This window comes from Zeus faber (genome assembly GCF_960531495.2).
Source record: "Zeus faber genome assembly, chromosome: 12".
In the NCBI taxonomy this organism is placed as follows: Eukaryota; Metazoa; Chordata; class Actinopteri; order Zeiformes; family Zeidae; genus Zeus; species Zeus faber.
The window spans coordinates 21,825,678-21,837,166 of record NC_137196.1 but is presented as its reverse complement, the minus strand read 5'-3'; the positions used below and the strand labels follow the sequence as shown (position 1 = coordinate 21,837,166).

The window sequence follows — 11,489 nt, the reverse complement described above, 5'->3', positions numbered from 1 at the left end:
GTGTGTGTGTGTGTGAGTGTGTGTGAGTGCATATGCCCTGCTGGTGTGTGTAATTCCAACTGTGTGTGTGTGTGTGTGTGTGTGTGTGTGTGCGTGCGTGTGTGCGTGCGTGTACGGTTGTAATGAGTCTGCAGCTCACCCCTCTCCTCCCTCCCTCTGTTGGCCCCGTGCAGGGAGGGAAGATCCCCATCCGGTGGACGGCCCCGGAGGCCATCGCCTTCAGGAAGTTCACCTCCGCCAGCGACGTGTGGAGCTACGGCATCGTCATGTGGGAGGTGGTGTCCTACGGCGAGAGACCCTACTGGGACATGAGCAACCAGGACGTAAGTCACGGCTCCGGAGGGACAGACATAAGGCCCACGCACGCGTGCGCGGTGCGCGGACCTCAGCTATCTGAAGGTTTTGTGATGCTCCTCCATCCTTATCTCTGGCAGTGCGCTAGTTGTTACCGCCTTATTTACAATCCCCCAGCCTCCTCCACCCCGTCCTCCTAAATCTCTGACCTTCACAGACTCCCACCGGCAGACACAGAAGCGATAATTGCAAAAGTGTTGTTTTTATTTTTGTTGGGTTATTTTTGCCATTTGGTGGCCTGTTGGCTGTGCAGCTGGTATCTCCACTCCACAGACAATGCAGCAGGAACAAGAAAAAGCTCCTCTCCGCTCTCGACGGAACGGCTCCTCCCTATCATGTTTTCAACGGGGCATAACAACACTGATAGCAATAAAGGAAAGAAATTTGAATTAAAAAAAAAAAAAAAAAGAAAAAAGAAAAAGGCTAAGTCAATATTACACGTGCAGCCACAAAGAAAACCCACACGGTGGAGGCGCGGCGGCGAAGGCGTCAAAGTGGAGGACTTTTATTGCCCCTAAAGGGCCCCGTAGTGCGAGCGCCGTTCAATAAGTAACAGAGTCAACAAACCCAAGTTATAAAGCGAGACACCCGCGCGGTGGAAACGCGGCAGAGGAAATCAAAAAAGGAACAAGCCGCCGCCAGAGAAGAGAGCTCCGCAGCGGCGCTCCATTGTTCCCCAAACAGACATTTTCCCATATTGTGAGGAATTCAAATGCGGCGTATCGTCAGTGTAGGTACAGGGGGAGATAAGAGGAATTCCTGACGGCGGTGCCTGTGGAATTGAGGACGAGCGCGTCCCGGGCTGCGTTCCTCTCGGGGTGCAGAGAATACAAATGAACGCCCCAAATCCCGTTTTTTTTTTTTTTTTTTAAACGGTATTTAAAAGATAATTCTCGGTTCTGTTCTGTTTATAACCCTTCTGTTATACTCTTTTTATTATTTACTGGTCGGTTCCAATCGTATCCAGGGTCGAATTTACCCCCCCGGTTCAGGTTTGAATTTTGGAGCCTTGAAGACCTCTCCTTGAAAGCCATAGCCGGATGAAAGCTTTGTAACTCTAATAAAATGTTAATTTTTTCTGTCTGTCTGTCTGTCTGTCTGTCTCTCTGCCTGCCTGCCTGCCTGCCTGCCTGCCTGCCTGTCTGTCTGTCTGTCCGTCTATCAATCTCTCTATCGCCAGGTGATGACGGCGGTGGAGCAGGACTACCGGCTGCCTCCGCCCATGGACTGCCCCATGGTGCTCCACCAGCTGATGCTGGAGTGCTGGCTGAAGGAGCGGAACCTCAGGCCCAAGTTCTGCCGCATCGTGGGCACGCTGGACAAGCTGCTCCGCAACGCCGCCAGCCTCAAGGTGGTGACCAGCAGCTACTCCGGGTGAGTGTTTTCAAATCGCCCCCACCCTTCAGGACGTTTTGTTTTTTTTCCTTAAGTGAAGCCGACTTTACACCGGATCTGACAACGCATCCGCCTGGCGCAAGTGTCTTAAATGTCGTAAAGTTTGCATCACTCATTTAAAATGTGAGAGAGGAACTGGTAGCTCGGTCTCCCTTGGCATCTTCTCCAGTGCAACGGTGCGATAGGGAGAGATTTTGAAGCTCCCTTTATACGGTGTTCGCAAACTAAATGAAAAATAGACACAATTCATGGATATAAAAACGTTGACTTATCAGGAGTGAATACTGTGATACCCAACATGAACAGTAACAAAGTCATTATTTTCGGGCTAAGAATCTGAATGAGTTTCTCCCATTTTCACGGGGAATTTGTCACGGTGAGATGGACGGGTGAGTTTCTTTACAGACAATTAAGAAAAAAGTCTGAAAAATAACAAATGAAAGAAGCCAAATAACACACTAATTGCCAAAAAAATATGGAACAGAAACATAACAGAAACAGCCAAATATATAAAAAATATGCAGAATATACAACTGTGATTCTATGCACAGAATAAATTAGGCAAATTGTCTTTACGTGTGTGGTTGTACACTGTCTGTGTAGTGTTCAGCACATTTGCAATAACTCAAGCATGATAATCGGCAACGGCGGTTTCCAGTTGAGTGTCGGATGCGAAACATCAAACCGCAGAGCGTTCCGCACGCGGTTTCCGCTTTCCTAAATGGACGAGGATTCAGTATAAAGCCGGCGTGAGCTCCAAAATTGGTGATTGTTGGGTTCCGGAGCGATACCAAGGCGGTTCTACGAGTTTGGCATTCTGGGGGTTCTGGTCACCGCTGAAAACGCGAGCAGGAAGTGTTTATTTAATTTTCTTTTTTTTCTTTTGGTCGTTGGGAACTTTGGAACGACGGTGAACCGCAGCACGGCGGAATTGGAATCTCGGTCTCTCACGCTCAACCCCCGTCCACCTACTGTCGTGTGAGGTGGGCTGTTTTATCAGTTTGCGGATTCCCACACGTTGCTCACGGTGCCTATTTATCGGAAAAATACGGGTAGAAATATTGCTGCTCTCCTCTCCCCTGGAAAACACGCGATATGATAAGATAAGATTAAGATAAGTACGAGTATATAAGTTCCTTGACCCTGGAGTGAACCCTGGAGGTGCTTGGTGGCTCCAGACGGTCCCTCAGTGACAATAACCTCAATGATTCAAACTGTGGTTCCAGCCGCCGTATGCTTACGTCGGCTATTCCTACAGCCCTGTTTGTTCTGGATTTTCCTCTTCCTGGCACGCCGTCAGGAATAAGAGCGCGGCTTTGGGGTTCGCGGCGAGATCCCCGGCTCTCGAGCGATGTATAATGAATCGAGCGCACGAGCCGGAGCCTGTCTCTCTCTCTCTCTCTCTCTCTCTCTCTCTCTCTCTCTCTCTCTCTCTCTCTCCGAGCGAGAGGCGCTTCCTATTTCCCAGTGAAAAAAAACAAAAACAAAAACAAAAAAAAAAAAGCAGAATTCATGCAAATAGTATGGCGGTGCTCTGCCAGCCGCTCACAGCTTGGCTATAACACCACGGCCCCGGGGCGATCCCTGTGCCAGGATTTGGGCTCAGCGAAGCTAATTGTGTGTGGAAATGTAATGGCTGACCTAGGTTTAATTCCCCTCACACTCGGCTGGATGCTGAACGTAGGTAATAGGACAGACAGCGACCGGCGCTGCTGATGTGGAAAAGCAGGGGGTGATGGAGTGTGAGTAATAGGGGAGATTGAGGAGAAGCTAAAGGAGAGGAATGTGTTTAATTAGGTTGCTAATGAGCTTTTTAATGCATCGGGGAGGGCGGCCCAACGCTGTGACGGGACAATGGGAGAGGATGTTGCATTTTGGTGTGCGAGCGTATGTTTGTGTGTGTGTGTGTGTGTGTGTGTGTCTGTGTACCCCCGGATGTCGCTGACATGCCAGCGATTAATTTACGGCCTCATCAGTATGCGACAGCGAGGGAGCGACGGGGTCGGCGGGGGAGGACGGGGGAAGGGAGAGGCCCGTCGTCAGAAAGTGATTTAGAGAGCGGGGCCGGCGCCGCCCGCGCACGGACCTGCGGCTCCGAGGACAAGTACCGCCGGCGTCACCGCCCGCTCAAGTGCGGCCGGACGCCCGGCGATGCCGAGGCAGATTGCGGGGCGAAGCGAGCGGATATGAGCCGCCGGAATATCAGGGAAAGCATCTTCAGCCGTGAGGGCCTAGGGGACAAGGACGCCGCCCCCCCCCCCCCCCGAAAAACAGAGTACGCTCAGGCACGTGCACTGATTCAACTCCGCTTTTTATTAAAAAAAAAAAATACAATACCTACAAAATACAATGGACGCTGTAGCCCAGTGTTAAGCAACCTTGACAACCGATCTGCCGCAGCACACCTTTTACAATGGAATATCCCCACTGCACTGTGCTTATTATTATGGCCTCGTCCGCCTACAAATAGTAAGCGATGCACGATTCGCAAACAATTCGTTCATGAACAGATCTTTGAAAGGACTAAAGGAGTCACTCCGGGAAAAGAGTGGGCGAGCAAGAAAATCTTGAACTCACAAACAATAATTACCAAGCACTTAATTGAAGACCAAGCCAAAAACAGGCCCAGGCGTTTTCCATCATTTGTATCGAATGTGACCGTTTCACACTTTGCATTCCAGCAAAATCCATATTTTTGACAGAATTAAATGAATCTTGGGAGAATTCCAGCTCGGGGCCGATTCCGACTTCTACAGTATGACTTTTCGTTCTTCGCTTCGAGGAGTCCTCCCCGGCTTCCCCGCGCGTTACACCACCTGAACCGAACGAACCAAAAGTCGGGTGATTGAACAATTCTTTACATCGTGTCGGGTCAAGAACTGAATCTCAAAAAAGAGCCCAACCTCTCATCACTGCTAATAGTTCTCACTTTCAGAGGGAAACTTGAGCTCGTTCGGATGAATGCAGAGCTGCAACTATGGCTGGATCTGATGCATTAGATGAACAAGGGCAGCCTTGCAATTATGATCTTGCAACACAAGAGCTAGTTTCCGTCATTTGATTTTTTTTGTAAGTAGAATTTGAATTTCTTTCTTGACGATCGCTCACAGTGCATTAGTGGCCGAGTAACATGGTTTTACATTCACTTCACCATCGGCAGCTTTTTTTTGTCCAGCGCTCAATCAATCGAGTTCAGAGGCCCAGATCCTGGTCCGGGAACGAAAACTTGGTGGCTTTCAGTTTACAGAGTTCACAGGGGTTTGTGATTTAAAAAACAGTGAAAGTTTTATATTCCACCATAGACTACTTTATATAACCTTTAAAATAACCCTTGGTATTTCATGATCTAGACATTCTCACTCGCTGGTTCAGGAAAAAAAGGATTAATCTCGAAAAACCTAAAATGATAATCTTACACACATTTTAGAAATGTGTTGACAAAACGGAAAATTTGAAAGCGTAAATGAACTTTCTTACTTTTTGAAGTCAAATGACCCATTCATTATGTCTTGAGAGTGAATTATACGGATTACTGTGCTTTGTTTAAATCTGTATTATTATTATTATTATTATTATTATTATTATTATTATTATTATTATTATTATTATTATTATTATTTATTGTTATTATTGTTATTATTATTATTATTATTATTTTTGTTGTTGTTGTTGTTGTTGATATTATTATTATTATTATTATTATTATTATTATTAGAAGTAGTATTATTGTGATTTATTATTTATTTCATTTATTATAATTGTTATTATTGTGATTTGTTTATTTAGTTGTTTTTTGTTAGGCAAGGCAAGTTTGTTTATATAGCACATTTCAACAACAAGACAATTCAAAGTACTTTACATAAAACATCAAAAGCATTAAGACAAAGTGCAAAAGAAAAAAAAGGACATTATTGAAGGGTTCAAATGGAAACCCACTTGATAAAAATAAGATAAAAAAAAAAATGAGAATAGAATGCATAAAGTAAAAAAATAAAATACATAAAATGCAGAAAATCAAGTCATAAAAGCTCCAATAAATGAATCAAAAGCCGCAAATTTGGTTTCGTGAAAGACAGCGGCAAACAGAATGGTCTTTAGCCTTGATTTAAAAGAATTGAGCATTGCAGCAGACCTGTAGTTTCCTGGGAGTTTGTTCCAGATATGTGGTGCATAAAAACTGAACGCTGCTTCTCCATGTTTAGTTTTCACTCTGGGGACAGAAAGCAGACCTGTCTCAGACGACCTGAGGGGTCTGGATGGCTCATAACGGAGCAGAAGATCAGAAATGTATTTTGGCCCTAAACCATTCAGTGCTTTACAAACCAACAGCAGTATCTTGAAATTAATTCTTTGAGGTACAGGAAGCCAGTGCAAAGATCTGACAACTGGAGGGATATGATCGCCTTTCTTGGTCTCAGTGTCACTGGTAGAGTAGACTAGTCTAGATAAATGCACAGACAAGTTTTTCCAAATTGTTCTGAGAGCTAAGTCCTTTAATCCTTCATATATTCTCAAGGTGATAGTAGGCTGACTGTGTAATTGTTTTAATGTGGCCATTGAGATTTCTGGCGTGGTTTGAAGGATTGAAGCTGAGCGCTGACTTTTAGTCGTTCTTCCTTGGCTCCAAAAAACAATGACTTCAGTTTTGTTTGATTGGAGAAAATTCCGGCACGTCCAATCCTTGATTTGTTCAATGCGCTTCCTCGGTGATTGTATTGGACCATGGTCCCCTGGTTATGTGGTTATGTAAATGTGTGTGTCGTCTGCGTAATTATGGTAACATATTTTGTTGTTTTGCATAATCGGAGCCAGTGGGAGCGTGTAGATGTTATACAGTGGAGGCCCCGGGACGGAGCCTTGGGGAACTCCGCTCGTCATTTTTGTCCGCTCAGAAGTGTAATTACCTATGGACGCAAAGTAGTCCCTGTCCTTTAAGCAGGATTCAAACCAGTTTAGCACCGTGCCAGAAGGTCCCACCCAGTTTTCCAGTAATATGTTGTGGTCGACCGTGTCAAATGCGGCACCAAGATCCAGTAATAATACTACGGCTGACGTTCAGATGGATGTCGCTGAAGACCTCAACAGGAGCGGTCTCGGTGCTGTGGTGTGGTCCATCCTGACTGCAAGACGTCAAAACTGTTGTGTGGTGCCGAGAAGTTGTTCAGCGGTTGAAGAATAGCTTTTTTTACCAATGATTTTACTGAAAAAAAGGGAGGTTTGATACAGGCCTGTGATTGTTCATTAGCGAGGTGCCTGGATTGTTCTTTTATTTAAGGGCGGCTCGCCGACGGCGGTTTTCAGGGCCCGCAAGGAAGAAACCCCGAAAGAAGAGACGTGTTGACGTGTGGAAGATCTGAGGCCGTGCGATTTGAAACAATTTTTTGAAAATGCCTGTTGGCAGAATAGCAAGGCAGCAGGGGGATGATTTAAGATGTCGTATCGTGTCCTCCGAGCTTTTATGGTTGATGGGATCAAATTGTGCCGCGCTGATCTGATCTGGTTTTTAGTGGACTCGGGGACCGGCGCGTCTCCTGTACCCGTCCCGGCTCTTCCCCGTCGAGGTCTTTTCTTACCAGGCAACGGCGTCAATAACGTTTGTCATTTTAGGGTCGAAATGATCCTTCAAGCTCATCGACTGAGACCCCGAGAGGGGGCCGGTGCGGAAAGAGAGAGAGCCTGAATAAATATCTCGCCGGTGTTCTCGGCGAGATATCGTTTTGCGATATCGCCTCTGTTTGAAGGCGTGCGTGCCACGGAGGCGGCACTCTCAAAAAAAAGGCACGGGATGTGTTCAGACCCCTCGGAGATGACAAGAGTCAAGAGCGTGGCCTGTTAACAGGAACTAAAGGGGTCGCTTTAATCTGCGGTTTTGTCAGTCGGTGTTTTTTAAATAAAGAGGCGGACGGACGCGTCGGTTTTTCGCTCGTACGGGGGTGGGATCAGAGATGTGCCCGAGAGTGGCTCCCTGAGACCGACTTAGTGCGTTAAAAGCATTAACTGCACTGGGCTTGGAAGCAAAATTTTATAAAAAAAAAATGGTGCGTCGGTCAGGTGCTTCCTGTTTCTCGGCAGATTCATCGTTCTTTTTTATCTTACTTATCAAGGGAGAAGTTGAGGACCTTAGCACCATCAGACGGGGCTGGGGGGCTTGTCCTGGGAAGAGTCATGAGTGCCATGAGCCTTGCAGCCTGGTCCCAGCAGGAGCAGTTAGAGCTGGCTGTATTTTGTACACAAATCACTGGACGTGCTGTGTTTTTTTTAGGCTGGGGAGACAGAGGATGATTCTGATTGCATCCTGGGGGGAGGGGGGTCGTAACTGTGACGATTGTGTCAAAGCTGGCTGCGGACTTAAAGCCAGCGGTGGAGGTGGACGCCAAGGGGGGTTTAGGGGAAAGAAAGTGGGAGTGTTATTAATTATGATTATTAATATTCATATTTATTATTATGACTATTATTATAATTGATATTTTATTATGATTTATTATTATTATTATTATTATTACTATTATTGTTGTTGTTGTTGTTGTTGTTGTTATTATTGTTATTATTATTATTATTATTAATAATAATAATAATAATAATAATAATAATAATATTAATAATAATAATATGTATATGTACATATGTATATGTATATGTTATGTACATGTTTTATTATTATTATTATTGATATTTTTATTATGATTTATTATCATGATTAATTACTATTATTGTTATTATTATTATTATTATTATTATTATTATTATGAATATTTCCTCTGCGTCTCAGGGACCTGCTGCGGGTCGGGGGGACGCTGCCCGGCCACAGGAAGAGTCTGGACAGCGAGCAGGAGATCGTGCGGCAGCAGATGAGCCAAACTCTGCCCATCAGGGTGTGAGCGGGCGGCGCAGCGACGCAGCTACGGGAGAGAAGAAAAACAACAAAAAAACAAAACTGGAAGGATAAAATCCACGAAGGAGCCCCCAGGAGCGTCCAGAGACGGAGGCATAGCTCGAGAGGGGAAAAAAAAAAAAACTACCTAGAAACTCTTCGCGTGGACAGGCTGGTGTACAAAAAAAGAAAGAATAATATTCGAATAAGAAAAGAAAAGAAAAAGAAAGGAAGGAGAAGTGGATTTCTTTCCTGCAGCAGAGCTGGAGCGTCGCCGGGTGTTTCGTGCGACAACGAGTGCACGGTGATCTAACGTCAAAACGCCAAATCACAACTTTACCTTTACGACAGCGTGTGTTCATTATTCGACAGCAGTGGATTTGTGAAAAATTCTGAAACCCCTCCCCCTCTTCCTCCTCCTCCTCTTCCTCTTCCTCGTCTTCCTCCTTCCAGGTTGTGTTTGCATGACTGCATGTGTTTTTTTCCGCTGGTCTTGGGACGTGCTTCCTCCCTCCCTCCCTCCCTTTTTTTCAGCGCTATACTACGCCCCCCCCCCCCCCACACACACACACACTCCCCATCTCACCTCGCCCGAACATACTGTGGGGTCAGAGGTCAGAGGTCACCCGGTGCGACAGACCTCAGTGTACAGGACGAGACCATATATCAGTGCCAAGAAGACAAAAAGAATATAAAAAAAAAAACATTAAAAGACTCGGAGAGAGAAGTCGCCCCCGAAGCTCTTTCTTCCCAAGATGAGCTGCTTTTTTTTTCAGCGTCCTCTCTCTCTCTCTCTCTCTCTCTCTCTCTCTCTCTCTCTCTCTCTCTCTCTCGTAAATGTTGTCTTCCACGTGGATGAGGGAGATTTTTAAATGTCACCGTTGTGTAAAAATGAGTATGTTCACGTGATCCCTCCGCTTCCACTGGCTCGGAGGTGGAGCCCAGTGGGACGCTGTGCGGGACGCGTCAAAAAGAATCAAACTGAGACTGAAAGAAAAAACAAAACAATTCAAACTAAAAAAAAAACGAAACAAAAATAAAAAACGAGAGAGAGAGATTTAAACACGGCACAACATTGGGTGGCGTTCGCTGTACGGAATTTCATATCCATATTTTTTATGTCTTATTTTATTCTATTCATATATGCATTGTTTTGAATGCTAAGTTATTAACGCGGGAACAAAACAGTATTCTGTGCTTTTTTTTTCTACAGGTTTTATCTTTTTAACTATGAAGCTTGTTTTGTTTGGTTTTTCTGGCTTGCCACCCCCCCCCCATCGACGCGCACACACACACACACACACACACACACACACACACACACACACACACACACACACACACACACACACACACACACACACACACACACACACACACACACACACACACACACACATCGACGAGCTGCACAAAGAGGAACGAGTAAAAAAAATGTTGAGAGGACTTGATTCGGGGAAAAGCCACGAGCCGCGTTATCCGGTGTCGCCGTGTTGTAACATTTACTTTGCCAAACGCGTCGCAGATCATCGGGGAATAAGAGCGCTCGGCATCGAGATGATAGCTCTGTGACCTTAATATTAACCCGACCTACAAAGAAGGAGCATTAATATAGTAAAAAAACATTTTTTTTAATAATAATAATAAAAATTTTTTTTTTAAAACCCCTCATAAGGTTATTTTCCACTGGCTTGTATTCCAAATCAATAGACTGTTTATGTAAAATATATTGGTGTTAGATCCTCGCCCCGAGCGCTCGCAACCCGTCTGAGTCGGCTTTGGCCTCGTTTCCCACCTCCACGTGCGCTTCCTTTGTTTGTTTAACGTCGACGAGGCAAACAAACGTGAAGAAAACTCCCATTTCACCGAGCGTCACATAGCTGGGGGGGGAGAAGAAGAAGAAAAAGAAGAAGAAGAAGAAGAAGAAGAAAAAGAAGCCACAGTGAAAGAAGAAAACGTGTGTCTGTCAGGGCAAATTTCTTTTTTTTTTTTGTTTTGTTTTTTCTCCTGTGCAATTAAAGGTGTATTCGGTTGTAATAAAAAGGAAGAGAAAAACTAGAACAAAAATAATCATTCCTCCTTCGGTATTTTTACGATAATCATATGCAAATAAATTATTAAACAGCGATCTGGTATTCTCTTTGATTTCGCTCGGAGTTTACGAGGCTGAGTTTCCGGGTCTTTTCGGGGTCTGTCCGGGGGATAAAAAAAACAAAAAAAAAACGACTAAAACAAAAAAAAAAACAGAGGGAATATCTTTGCGCGGGCGCGCTATGTCGGTGAGAATATCACAGGGCGGACTCATTAGATTAAGAGATTAATGGGAATGTGATCCGCGGCGCCGGCCAATTAGTGGCTCGGCACCGGGGCTGCTGCACGGAGGAGCTCCGGGGGGGGGGGGCGCGCAAAGAGGATCTGGATCAGCACCAAACGCTGATGTCGTTTTGGTTTAAATCCAGTGGGACGCGAGGAGGCACGGCGGGGGCGGCGGCGGCGGGGGCGGCGGCGGCGGCGGCGGCCTTGCTTCGGGGTTTTTCGGTTCGTCTGAGCCGAAGGAGGGGGGACCAGACGATGCTGAAGTAGCCCATGGTGTCAGTGAAAAGACATCTCTCGGCCTCCTTTCCATCCGGACCAGACGAAACCACCAAGAAAAAAACTGAAACAAAAAACGCTCCTCTGGGAAGCGTGGGAGGAAACCAGAAGGTCGCCCCTAATGGTTGCGCGCCGTTGGCGTTGGAGGTTCAACGTCCACCGACGCGGAGGCACCAGAGGCACCGGAGGGACCCGGAGTCCGACGCCTTTTCACACCCTTCGGATTGGATGTGGACGTCTCGGTATCAGGGATCGGAAGCGGTTCAAATTTGTTGTG

General features: G+C 45.8%; 1 protein-coding gene across 1 annotated transcript in view; it reads left to right on the top strand.

Moving 5' to 3' along the window:
* The window catches only part of ephb3a (eph receptor B3a), a 34,844-nt gene extending 25,707 nt beyond the window's left edge, over positions 1 to 9,137 (top strand). Inside the window, exons 13-15 of the mRNA XM_080011133.1 lie at positions 174 to 323; positions 1,535 to 1,728; positions 8,519 to 9,137. Coding sequence (XP_079867259.1) covers positions 174 to 323; positions 1,535 to 1,728; positions 8,519 to 8,627 — 453 coding nt within the window. The 3' untranslated portion in view covers positions 8,628 to 9,137. The remainder of the gene's footprint in view (positions 1 to 173; positions 324 to 1,534; positions 1,729 to 8,518) is intronic.
* Positions 9,138 to 11,489: the final 2,352 nt, after the last annotated feature.